The following is a 12111-nucleotide window of genomic DNA, read 5'->3' as shown; positions in this document are numbered from 1 at the left end:
AACCAATTTTGAACAGTTGAAATGTGTGGTGGATGGTATTACGTGAATTAAAATATGTTTTATAAAAATAGAATATATTTTATTAAAATCCTTTGTATAAAAAAAAAGTATATGAAGTACATAGCACACATCTTTACAAAGGTAACTTTACACGAGCTTTACACACAAAAATGGAATCGGAATAAAAATATCCAACATAACAATAAGGTAAAATAAAAATGAATTAAATTAATTTTCACTGTACTTCAATTCGGGATCTAAAATGCTTAGAAAAGCTCCAACTAAATGCAAAGAACCAGTAATCAATACGTTTAGCTCCGAAGTACTCAAATTCTCTTCAATATAGCGAAATGTTTCTCCAACGTTGCGAAAACATTTTGCATTATCGTCGTTGAAATTTTCATTAAGCTCTAACCAGTGCTTATGGCATTTCTGACTTTGAGCATATTCTTCATCAAAAGTGTTTTTCAAGCTTGCGAAATCTGGTTTGAAAAAAAATACGATATTTCAGCTTCACTGTAGAGCTATTAATAAATATTGTTCATTTGCAAAATATGTTAACCTGATGTTAAAGTATCCTTTTGGCCGATAACATTTGGACAAAAAAAAGCGTAATCGAAATTACAACGTATCAAGTGCTTCATTAAAGTACCAGGATCTCTGTCTCCGATCATATTAAATATTAAAGCTTTTTTTGAACTGAAACAAAAATATATTTTGAATCGATTGATTGACTCTTGAATGAGAATAAAAATAAACGGTAATACGTACTGGGGTGGTACTGTTTTTAGAAACCATTCAACGCATAATTGAATACTTTCCAAATTATGAGCACCGTCTAGGTAATAAATTAATTCACTCGGTCGTTTAATTATCTGAGTTCTGCCAGGCCAGCGACAATTTTTTAAACCGGTGAAAATTTCATCACATAATGGAAAAGTTGGAGCCGTACTACAAAGGTTGTTTTCTGTAAAATGCAAACCAATCTTAAAAATGAAGCTTGGTAACAACCGAATACAAAATACCAGAATGGAAATTTTGACAATCGTATTTTGTATTCGGTTCGAGCTGGCTATCTAATAGATGAATTCTCATGTTCAAAATGAAGTACTTAAGATAGTTTATATGAAATCGAGTTTACTGTATTTAAATGGATACATCCAAGCATTAGCTAACTGCATGGCAAGCGAGGCATTGATAGGTTGAGCAGGACCACTATTTCCCAGAATTATTTTCTCATTACAATCGTATTCTTCAAGTTTTGGAGCGACGAATAAAGCACACTAGAAACACGAGAAATTTAAAAATAAATTCTATAAAGGTATATGTATCATTGACGAGTAGATTTAAATTATTACTTTTCTTTCTTCTGCTCTTTTTTTCAGCACTTCCATAGCTTTTGCCGGTTGATCGGATGTTGTTATTGCAATACAGTTCGGCTTCATGATACCAGCTTTCTGCCAGGATATTTCTTCTATGCTTTTTCCCAGCAAAGCGATGTGATCGTATCCTAAAGAACTAACTCCAACTACGGCTGTGTTCCTGAAAGATGAAATTTCATAAACAAGAAAGGTTTTGATATTCTCAGGTAATATTTCAATACACATACCCGAGGATATTGGTGCAATCGTATTCTCCACCAATCCCTACCTCAATTATTGCTACTTGTACTTTTTCTTCGATAAATATTTTAAACGCCATTACTGTCAGGAACATGAAATACGGTGGCATATCAGGTTCACTTTGCTGGCTCTGTGGTTCAAGAGTTGAATTAAAACGTGATTTGAATAAATGATCGTGTTAAATTGAAAATTATTAAGATTACCTCATTAGTACTCAATTTTTGGTAAACTTCCCAGAAATAAGTAGTGAATTTTCGTTGGCTGATTGATTGGCCATTTATTTTAAATCTTTCACGGACTGAGACAAGATGCGGCGAAGAAAAAAATCCGGTTTTGTATCCGTGTTGGCGTAAAATTGACTCGCAGAAAGCGCAAGTTGAACCTTTGCCTTTGGTTCCGGATACGTGAATTACGGATAATTTTTGCTCCAGCGTGTTGATATCTATTCCGCATCTATAAGAAATTAATTATCACACGTGTTTCTATTTCACATTGGCTGATGTAAAATCGTACTTTGACAAAAAATCAATAACTTTGTGACGTTTTGATTCGGGGAATTGGCGAGTCTTGGGGTCAGCTAAGGTTTGCTTGTTGCTTTGTAATAAATTTAAAGCTGTGACAGCTGCCTGTAAGAAAATGTAGAAGAAACGGTTAGGAATTTTATTAAAATTTAGAATATATTAAAGTATATTACCTTGTAATCATCTTCCACGGAATAGCTTAAATTTCTACTTAAATACTGATAACGGCAATTATGAAGTATTCGTAACATTATATTATCGAGAGTGACGCACAAGTCGCTACTGCGTGGTAGCACTAGATCAACTAGATGATTTCTTTACTACTTTATCAAGTAGTATCAAGGTTTATTCATTACATTAAACAATAATGAATTTAAATTATTCGGTCCATGAAAAATAAAATTGCGAAAGAGATTAGATAATTATTCATTTTCGCGGGAGTATTTAAACGGAGTTCGCTATATTCACAAAATCACAAATCGTGCATCGTGCATGTTCGTGCGTCCGGAAGCACCCGAGAATGTACGATAGTTTCCGACGTCAATGCGTCATCTCGTTGTTGTTGTTGTTTTTTGGCCGTTGTTGCATTTATTTACAGTTGGTTGCAAAATGTTGCATTTTTTTTTGTAGAAAGTAAGAAAAAGATAATTTGAAATCGTGGAATTTAAAATATTTTGAAGGTGCGAGTCATTCTTAACACGTAACGTGTAATAATTTATTAAACAATGGCATCATCCTCTGTGGGCTCCGCGTATTACAACAATGGTAAGCATTCATCTTAATCTTGATTAGATCGAAAACTTTGTAAATTTACTCGTTTGTAATTATTATGCATTTTGAAAACTCGTTCTCCCGTGCTTTCAGATGAAAGTAAGCCGACCGACGATGTCTATGCTTACCATATCACGCTTGAACAAACGTCTTCGGAAAGCGAATTAGATCCTTCTGATACCGAATCCGTTGAAAGTCATCAAGCGAACACGACAGGTAAATAAAAATACACGAAGCGTTTATGAGAATAGCCGTATTAGCTGCTCAGCATTATGAATATGTTATCGGCTTTAGTATCAGCCAAAGACTCGTCTGACATCAGCACCGATGAATTATCCGATTTTTTTATGAGCGAATACGAAGTCGCCAGTTCACCGGAAACCATTGAGCCATCGATTTACGACAAGGAGTTGTTTTCTTCTTCGAGTTCACCTCGAGATATCGTAAGATTCATCCATTAACGTGGTGTATTTTATCGCTAGCCAAATTCTAAAGTTCACTGTTTGATTACAGGAGTTTGTTTTCGGTTGCTCCGAATCGGAGAAAAGCGACATCACGGACGTGAGTGATACCAGCGATATTTTGGGCGCATTGGGTGATAACAAGTATTATCATACATGCGCTCAATGCTTCTCGTATAATGCTAATCCGGCGTTTCGATTCTGTGATTCATGTTACCAAGTGAGAATATTAATTCGCTAGAAATTGCCATAATTACTATTTCGATTACATTCTCTCGATTTTTTGTAACAGTTGAGAAAATCATCTTACCCTACCAAACCAAAGAGAAAAAGAAAGCGTAATAATGCCGAAAATCCTACTAAAAAACAGAGAACTGCTGCTAAAGATGACATTCCGGAGGTCGATTCGAATGAAGCGAATGCATCTAGCGGCTGCGGTATTTTAGATTCTGGTTTCGAATCCTTATCACCCAGTGCCGAATGGGAAATATCCGAGCTCGAGCCTAAAGAGAAGTGTCTAACTTGTCTCGATAGTTGCGTAAATGGACTGTTCCTTCACGGCAGAACAGCGCATAAATGTTGCTGTTACAAATGTGCTAAATTAATTTGGAGTAAAAGTAGAAAGTGTCCTATTTGTCGACGAAAAATTCACAACGTAGTTTTATTATTGAATTGTTAATCGTTTTTTGACCAGCAGTAATGGCATAACGCAATTCGATAAAACTGTTTGAGTACTCATCATTTTTGATGAACCCCGTAATTTATTTTATACGCAACTCTGAGGTAGAGAATGCTTTCCAAACGAGAACTTTTTTTCGGTACGTGAATTATTGTTTGTTTCTTATTGTCTTACGTTACCCAGCATTTTCTCCATTATAATGAATGTGTGATATTTTATTTTGAACATGATGATCGATTATGAAAATCAGTTCATAACTGGCATTTTTTTCCCATTTATTGAGTTTGTGATATTTTCATTTTGAACATCACGATCACGACTGAATTTTGTTTGTAAGGTACTTTGCGGCATGATATATTTTTTTTTTTTGACAAAGTTGAAAGTTTTGTGATTTGTGATATTTATTTTGAATCAATAGAACGGCAAGAATGTTACAAAAACATAGATGCGCGATCTCAGAAACCAAAAATTTGGTTTCTGAGATCTCGCATCTGTGTCTTTGTAATATTCTAGCTGTTCTATTCTTTACCTAAGCTTTTGTTTTATATTCTCACGCATATTGTATAAAAAAATTGTGTTTGTGCCATGTTCATTGTGTATTTTTGTTTTGTCATTGAAATGGCAAACTAATAATTATTACTCGCGGACGCGTAGATCGGGAAGGGCCAAGGGGAAATGAAATACAATATCAAAAAACAACTTTTTTGTTTTGTTTACTAAAGCTTGAAAACGCCCAATTTTCTTTTTTCTTAATTCAATTAATTAAAAACATTTTTGGAAAATTTTCATTAATTTAATTAAATCCAGCGTTGAAGAGCAAAGAACAAAGGCCCTTTTCAACATGGTTTTTGTTTATTTTTACAAAAATAAAAAATGGATTCAGCAGCAAGAACAAGAACTGAAAAAAACCTCAAGATCAAGAACGATCTATGAAAGAGAACAGAAAAAAGAATAGCATGTTTTTCTTGATCTATTCTCAGCTTCAATTTATGAGCTAATGGTTACAAAATCATTTTCTGATTTTCAATATTTTGCATTTCTGAGGTCATTTTCAATTTCAACCTCTTGGCTCTTTTCTTTGTCACAATTTTCTATTTTTTTGATCTATTTTGATTTGAGCATTGACTTTGCTTTTGCCTTTGTTTTTCATGTACTTATTCTTCCAAAATGTTACTCTCACATGAGTCTCACTTCAGTCTCAATCTTAACTCCACGGGCGGCAAGAGCCGATCTGTTTGAAAAAAAAAACTAGAAAAGTTGGAAAATTAAAAAAAAAAAAAAAAAAAAATTGAAAAGAAAAATGAAAGGTTGGTGTGTTGTGGAGTGTGAATTTATCGCATCCCATTTTGGGAAACCAACTTTTTAGTGCTTCCCAAAATAGTCTTGGAAAGATTTTTGTGCCATCACCTCGTTTTTCTGCACATCGGTGATCGATGATCTAAATTTTTCACGTTTAATCGTTGATCCATCACTTGTACTCGAGTGAAAAACATGCACACTTCAGTGAAATGGTATGTGTTATAAATTTTTACTAATGATAGTTTGTACTCGACATCAAAGGATTACCTCCGAAGTGTTTTTACGTCAGTATCTGTACATATGTTGAACGTTTCGTAGAACCATTCTGTTTCGAAAAGTACCGTTGTATCGTGCATTGTGTATTCAACGAGATTATCTTTCACTTCGTGTAGAATTTTGTTGCGCGTTTCAATTAATTTTGAGTTATATTTCTGTTGAACAGAATGGATGAAACATTCGTTGAATCAAAGCTTACAGACCTCTCGTTATCAGAGATCGACCTGAGCACTTTGAAACATCAAGAATCCAGATTAGTATCGAACTTCAAAGCTCAACAGATCGAAAAAGATTGCAAAAAGCATTGGGATATATTCTACAAACGCAACGAGAATCGTTTCTTCAAAGATCGTCATTGGACGACTAGAGAATTCAAGGAATTGATAGATGCTCGAGATAAACAAATTAAGCAAACGTTGCTAGAAGTAGGTTGTGGAACTGGTAACTTCATATACCCGTTGTTGACCGAAGAAAAATCGTCCTTTTTCATCTACGCGTGTGATTTCTCACCTCGAGCTGTCGAATTAGTCAAAAGTAATCCGCTTTACGACGAATCTCTAGTTAAAGCTTTCGTCTGCGATGTCACCACCGAAGAATTGAAGAAACACGTCGACAACTTGGATATAATCACCTTGATATTCGTACTATCTGCTATTCATCCTGATCATTTTGACAACGTGGTCCGTACATTGTATTCGGTGCTGAAACCAGGTGGTGTCGTTTTGTTTCGTGATTATGGCCTTTATGATATGACTCAGCTGCGCTTCAAAGCTGGCCATAAAATATCCGATAATTTTTACATGAGGCAAGATGGTACTAGGTAAAAAATGTTGCATTTGAAACACGTTTATTGTGTGTTGAGATTCTCATCGTTAATGTTTCTCTGTTGCAGGACGTATTTCTTCTCAGTGGATTTGGTTAGAGATTTGTTTTGTAGAAATGGCTTCAGTGAAATTGAAACTTCTTATGTGAGAAGAAGAACTGTTAATAAGAAAGAGGGTATCGATGTACCTCGTATATTTGTTCAAGCAAAATACAAGAAACTGTGAACGAAAAATTCAGCTATAAAGTGAGTATTGTGAGTGACTGGTTTTTTCATTTGATTCAATTCCTTGAGTGATGATTGATTTGAAATTGATCACGATGATATTGATTCATATTAGCTCTATCTGACAAGGAGTGTATTATATTTTACTTTATTGCCTGTGGTTTGAAGGCTTTGAAGGATGATATACTGAAAATTGATCGTAATGATATTGATTCATATTAGCTCTATCTGACATAGGCCTATGTTTAATTTAATATTTCTATGCATTTACGTGATGAAATAATAGTTCAGATGATTTTGAGTGATTACCATATTGTTTGTATTGTCTTTCGCTCCTATCTGATCAATCGTTCCTCCTTTTTTTTGCAAATAGTCGATTTTATATCTTAATTTGAGTAGTCAAATAATCTTTAATATGAATATGATGAAATTATACCTAGTTCAAATGACTTCGATGATTACCTCACTTGAGTATAATAGTCTTTCGCTCCTATCTGATCAATCGTTCATTTTTTTTTTGTTGTAAATATTCAATTTTGTATCTTAATTTGGATAGTCGAATAAGCTTTAATATGAATATGATGATATTATAGTTCAAATGACTTCGATGATTACCTCACTTGAGTATAATAGTCTTTCGCTCCTATCTGATTAATCATTTATTGTTTTTGTATTCAATTTCGTCTCTAACTTCGATTCGTCGATTATTCTATCAGTAAAGCTATCGATATGATGATATTATAGTTCAAATGACTTCTATGATTACCTCACTTGAGTACAATTGTCTTTCGCTCCTATCTGATCGATTGCATTATTAATTGATTATTGATTAACGATAAACTGTCGTTGAATGATGATATTATAGTTCAAATGACTTCGATGATTACCTCACTAGAGTTATAATAGTCTTTCGCTCCTATCTGACCAACGACTTTTTCATTACCCACATGATTATTATATTATTTGTTGGTTACAATATTATTACTTTAATTTTAAAAAGTCTCGCGTGATATTTTATTTCAAATAATGTGGATTACTATTGAATGATGAAATTATAGTTCAAATGATATTCTGTGATTATCACTTTGCTATGTCTTTCGCTCCTATCTGAATCAATACGTAATTTTTTGTACAAGTAGCGTTATCTAAAGCTTATCAGTAACCTCTTTAATATGCATATTGTAAGCTCGAGTATGGTTACTTCGTTGTAGCATTAATCTAATGATGATATTATAGTTCAAATGATACGACGTGATTATCGCATTTGTTGTCTTTCGCTCCTATCTGAAATTCACAAATTCGTTTCATTTTCTCTTTGTCTCTGTTCGAAAAAAACTAATCCGCAATGAATTTTTTAGAAATGTTTTCGGCTTTGAAAAAGTTGACCGTTGGAGGAACCAGACATGAAGGCGAAGTTATTACTCCTCCAGGTCTGCAGACAATGTCTAAGATCTTGCAGAGTAAATTTTCCAAAGGCGTTCAATATAATAGTAAGTATTTCACATCGCTATACCTTATTATTGAAGTGATAAGAGTTCTTTAACTGTTTGTTTTTATTTCTAGTGAAAATTATCATCAAAGGAGATCGAAATGTAGGAAAAAGTTGTCTGTTTAATCGACTACAAGGTCGTGGATTTACTGAAACGTATACTCAAACTGAAGAAATCCAGGTTAATCGATTAATTACCTATTCGGGTGTATTCCGTTCTAAAAAATTGGTTCTAATCTGTATTGATTTGCGCAGGTTACCAGTATTCAATGGAATTACAAAGCTACAGACGATGTGGTTAAAGTTGAAGTTTGGGATGTCGTTGACAAAGGCAAAAAGCGCGTCATGTCGGATAACTTGAAGTTGGAACTTTCAAACGGAGCCGCATCTCCGGAGGTCGCCGACGTTCCTGCATTGGATGCTGAATTTTTAAACGTTTACAAAGGCACGAACGGAGTTATTTTGATGATGGATATTACCAAAAGTTGGTTAGTTTTAGACCTATCAGAATTATTATTTTCGATGATCCGGAAGTTATGATGGTTTAACAACTACGATGTTGGTTTTTTAATTTTTTGTTCAGGACGTTCGAATACGTGCAACGCGAAATCACCAAAATTCCAAGTTCGATACCGGTGCTTGTTTTAGGAAATCATTGCGATATGTCTCATCATAGATCTATTACTCCCGATTACGTGCTTTTTTATCTGGAAACGTTACAAAGGTATATTTATATATTTATTGGAGAGAAATCCACGTCGAGCGTATTGAAGTACTCGATTTATTGACTTATGTTTTTGTTTACAGATCAGCACCTGCTCGGTATGCAGAAAGTTCCATGTCGAACGGTTTCGGGCTGAAATTCTTGCATAAATGGTTCAACTTACCATTTCTGCAGCTTCAAAGGGAAACGCTGCTTGCGCAATTGAATACCAATCAAAACGAAATCACCATCACGACGCAAGAGCTCGACTTATACCAGCAAACCGACGACTCGAATTATAAAATGTAAGCTATACGATATATTGGACTGGTTTATCTCTTACAGCAACTATTGAACCGTGATTTCGTTACAGATTTCTAGAAAGGCTAACAGCTCGTCGTAGACAAGTCGCTGAAGCTCATTCGACTGCTCCTACGTCAGGCATCGTGGTCCAAACGCAGCACAGTTTCCCTTCTGTCAACGTTAATAAACCGGAAACAAAACCATCAGTCGTGGATGAAAAACCAAGCGTACCAGAAGAAATTACTGCTGTACCTGTGGAGAAACCTGTTAGTAGTCTACCGAAGGCCGTAGTTGAAATCAAAACACATCAAAGTACGGTTATCTTGATTGTAAATTGTTCTAAAATGATGAGTGCGAATTTAACTGGAGATCATTTTCAGGTGCGCCTCCAGTGCCTCCACCGAATGTTCCTTCGAAAAACGACTCTTCGGTGAATATCGAAGAATTTGTGCCGGATGATTATTTAGATAAGTCGTTTCTGGATGAAGTCGTTACGACAACTGCTATCGTTCATAAATCTGCTCACAACGAATCTGATAGGTTTGTTCCATCGTTGATGATTTCGATCATCTCATGATTCTTACTCTTACCGAACTCACGTCGATTTTATTTATTGTAGCGAGAACGAGGTTTCTGGTAATCCTTTAGTTTCTGGTTTTCAAGATGATCTGGATCCAGATGATGCATTTTTAGCGAACGATACCCAAGTAAGAAATCGTGAAATGTGTGTCGAAAATTATCCTGGTGCGAGTGATTTGAACGAAAAAATATCAGATTTCTCATGGTTTCATGGTTTACGATTTCGAAGATTGAAATTGGGAAATTTTTAACTGGCTTTGTGACTTTAGCTCTTGCAGATTTGAAATAAGTAATGAATTTCTCTGATAGTAACCGATTGTTCGTTCAATCATCAACCCAGAAACGATTTTCGAGACACACTATCATTTATTTAGTTTCTAATTTAATAGCAAATTATTCGTTTATTATAACCTATGTATTTTTTTATCGTATCAGGAAACCAACGAAGGTTTTACTTCGGTAAACAGTTTAAATAAATGGATGTCCGCTGAACGTCGAGGAAGCCCCGATGGCGGAGATGATTCCTCAAAAATCAACAACGACAACGATATTCAATCTACCGTGAGTGATAATCTGATTCAAACGTTAATCATTTTGTAAATATGCGACTAACATTTCATCTTTTTCTACAGAAACGAGAATCTCGTAAATCGAAATCTGATGATAAGTCTAAGAAAAAGAAAAGCAGTTCGAAGAAAAAACCTGCAAAGGTATCCACTGAAGAAGATACCTTGGAGAATTTTCTGAATGATGATTCGCCCTCCGCCTACGAAGCTCTGTGATCTTCATGATGTGATTCAATTCAACGAATAATATTCCCGTTCGACGAGTGTTTTCGTTCGGTTGCTACGTCATCCGTTGTTCCATTTTTTGTTATTTTGTAATTTTACATCTTTTTTTAGGCGAAATTTATCGCTTTCATTGACAGGGATTGCCGCGATACTGTTTTAATGATTGTTTACTCAATTGTTTGTTTTATCATTGTGAATCGAGCAGGTTTTTGGTATTGATTTTTATTCGTGTTTTAATCAGCGATATTTATTGATTTTGAATCACCTGTTCAGTGTCTCAAAATCATCGAATGGGTAATTCATTTATTTCAACCGATCATCGTTTAATTCACAAGGTACCATCATGATTGTTATTATTTAATGTGATTTATTTACTTAATGATTTATCGTTGTTTCAAGTATCAGCGGCACCCGTGTTCTTAATGGAACTGATATCATCATCAGTGTCACTGTCGTTGATGAAATTCATTTTATTCGTAATTATTACGAATTACTGCTTTAGAATGTTCGATTTGTTTACGAATTGAGAAAAATTGGTACGTTTGTGTTGTTCACGATCTTTTTTTTTGTTATCGCATGTAACGAGCCTTATATCTAATTCACCCTTCGCCACTTCAGTTTGTTCGAGTGGTTGAAACCCCCGTTTGAAGTATTGTTTTTGTTTTTATTGTATTTTTGTTACAAATTTATATTGTATTACTTACTTGTTGCTTATTTCATTTTATTTATTCATTTTTTTAAAACGCTGTTAACCTTTGCATCTTTGTGTTAGTTAAGTTTTATTAAAATTGCCTCTGATCATCTATTCTGTTTTGATTACTCAACTTGTTGAAGTATGAAGCTCGATACTTGAAGACTGTTGAGCAATTTGAGCAATTTTATAAATCAACGGTGTATTTTCATTTGTTTTACTCGTAAATTTAAACAATTATGTGCAATCCTGCCTCCTGGTCTTGTTTTTTCCAAAATCCGAACTCTAAAAAAACTGAATAGCAAATCGAGATTTGAAACACTCGATTTCTCCTTGAAAATATCGTTGTTTTGCTAAAATAACCATATCAATGAATTCTCCGTACCAAGAAACCCCCAAAATTACCCTTTGTTGTAGTTCCTAGTTTGTACAACTACTTTCGCAGTATTTAAATAAATTGATTAATTAGATAGATTACATTGAAAAAATATGTATAGGATTCTCAAAATAATTCTGCGAACTCAGTGAACTGCGAAGCCAGGGATGGAAGAGCCGGGAGCGAGCCAGAGCCAGAGTCTGAAAGAGCCGGATTTTTTGAGGAGCTAGAGCCAGAGCCAAGAGCCAAATAAATGAAAGTGCAGAAAAACATCAAGAGCTCTCTTGCAAAAGAGTTCCTTATTTTACTCAAGAGAGCCATCATCATAAGGAGTCTTTAACCTGGAAAGAGCCAGAGCCGAGTGGGAGCCCACAAAATTTTTCAGGCTCTTTGGCTCCCAAAAAGTAGGAAAAAAAGGGAAAAAATGCGCACAATTTTATCAAAAATTCAACTTTCAACTCACATTTGTGAAGAAAATGAAAAATTTCTACGTTTGTTTTCT

At 34.6% G+C, this 12111-nt stretch overlaps 3 protein-coding genes and 7 non-coding genes across 12 annotated transcripts; 9 read left to right on the top strand and 1 right to left on the bottom strand.

The window, feature by feature from the left end:
* Window positions 1–53: 53 nt before the first annotated feature.
* Window positions 54–2542, bottom strand: LOC135838040 (folylpolyglutamate synthase, mitochondrial-like). Its single transcript, XM_065353559.1, has 9 exons — window positions 2317–2542; window positions 2136–2248; window positions 1826–2075; window positions 1610–1752; window positions 1359–1542; window positions 1142–1283; window positions 772–967; window positions 563–699; window positions 54–482 (listed from the first exon to the last, which is right to left on the bottom strand). Exons 1-9 carry the CDS (start codon window positions 2392–2394, stop codon window positions 229–231), a joined length of 1497 nt encoding a protein of 498 aa, XP_065209631.1. The 5' UTR covers window positions 2395–2542; the 3' UTR covers window positions 54–228.
* A 181-nt stretch (window positions 2543–2723) lies between these two features.
* LOC135838044 (E3 ubiquitin-protein ligase Mdm2-like) lies at window positions 2724–4646 on the top strand. Its single transcript, XM_065353563.1, has 5 exons — window positions 2724–2908; window positions 3008–3130; window positions 3209–3357; window positions 3428–3595; window positions 3668–4646. The coding sequence occupies exons 1-5, from the start codon at window positions 2869–2871 to the stop codon at window positions 4052–4054; spliced, it is 867 nt and encodes a 288-aa protein (XP_065209635.1). The 5' UTR covers window positions 2724–2868; the 3' UTR covers window positions 4055–4646.
* On the top strand, window positions 4067–11347 carry LOC135838038 (tRNA N(3)-methylcytidine methyltransferase METTL6). Of its 3 annotated transcripts, XM_065353554.1 has the most exons (11): window positions 6559–6698; window positions 8036–8167; window positions 8241–8347; window positions 8422–8654; window positions 8750–8890; window positions 8974–9174; window positions 9243–9484; window positions 9553–9712; window positions 9792–9879; window positions 10187–10312; window positions 10384–11347. In XM_065353554.1, the coding sequence occupies exons 2-11, from the start codon at window positions 8038–8040 to the stop codon at window positions 10531–10533; spliced, it is 1578 nt and encodes a 525-aa protein (XP_065209626.1). In that variant the 5' UTR covers window positions 6559–6698; window positions 8036–8037; the 3' UTR covers window positions 10534–11347. The 3 variants fall into 3 exon arrangements, with proteins under 3 accessions (XP_065209627.1, XP_065209629.1, XP_065209626.1); XM_065353555.1 differs by lacking the exons at window positions 8241–8347; window positions 8422–8654; window positions 8750–8890; ... (4 more) ...; window positions 10187–10312; window positions 10384–11347 and adding exons at window positions 4067–4193; window positions 5796–6449 and having other exon boundaries at window positions 6522–6698; XM_065353557.1 differs by lacking the exons at window positions 8241–8347; window positions 8422–8654; window positions 8750–8890; ... (4 more) ...; window positions 10187–10312; window positions 10384–11347 and adding exons at window positions 4791–5565; window positions 5796–6449 and having other exon boundaries at window positions 6522–6698.
* On the top strand, window positions 6940–7028 carry LOC135838271 (small nucleolar RNA snR60/Z15/Z230/Z193/J17). Its single transcript, XR_010557360.1, has one exon. It is a non-coding gene; the product is annotated as a small nucleolar RNA snR60/Z15/Z230/Z193/J17 (small nucleolar RNA).
* LOC135838272 (small nucleolar RNA snR60/Z15/Z230/Z193/J17) lies at window positions 7091–7181 on the top strand. Its single transcript, XR_010557361.1, has one exon. It is a non-coding gene; the product is annotated as a small nucleolar RNA snR60/Z15/Z230/Z193/J17 (small nucleolar RNA).
* Window positions 7247–7336, top strand: LOC135838266 (small nucleolar RNA snR60/Z15/Z230/Z193/J17). Its single transcript, XR_010557356.1, has one exon. It is a non-coding gene; the product is annotated as a small nucleolar RNA snR60/Z15/Z230/Z193/J17 (small nucleolar RNA).
* LOC135838265 (small nucleolar RNA snR60/Z15/Z230/Z193/J17) lies at window positions 7398–7487 on the top strand. Its single transcript, XR_010557355.1, has one exon. It is a non-coding gene; the product is annotated as a small nucleolar RNA snR60/Z15/Z230/Z193/J17 (small nucleolar RNA).
* Window positions 7519–7610, top strand: LOC135838268 (small nucleolar RNA snR60/Z15/Z230/Z193/J17). The gene has a single exon (XR_010557357.1). It is a non-coding gene; the product is annotated as a small nucleolar RNA snR60/Z15/Z230/Z193/J17 (small nucleolar RNA).
* On the top strand, window positions 7712–7798 carry LOC135838269 (small nucleolar RNA snR60/Z15/Z230/Z193/J17). Its single transcript, XR_010557358.1, has one exon. It is a non-coding gene; the product is annotated as a small nucleolar RNA snR60/Z15/Z230/Z193/J17 (small nucleolar RNA).
* LOC135838273 (small nucleolar RNA snR60/Z15/Z230/Z193/J17) lies at window positions 7890–7972 on the top strand. The gene has a single exon (XR_010557362.1). It is a non-coding gene; the product is annotated as a small nucleolar RNA snR60/Z15/Z230/Z193/J17 (small nucleolar RNA).
* Window positions 11348–12111: the final 764 nt, after the last annotated feature.

This window comes from Planococcus citri, chromosome 2, assembly GCF_950023065.1.
Source record: "Planococcus citri chromosome 2, ihPlaCitr1.1, whole genome shotgun sequence".
Lineage (NCBI taxonomy): Eukaryota > Metazoa > Arthropoda > Insecta > Hemiptera > Pseudococcidae > Planococcus > Planococcus citri.
The sequence above is the reverse complement of the archived record's forward strand: the minus strand, read 5'-3'. Positions and strand labels throughout refer to the sequence as shown.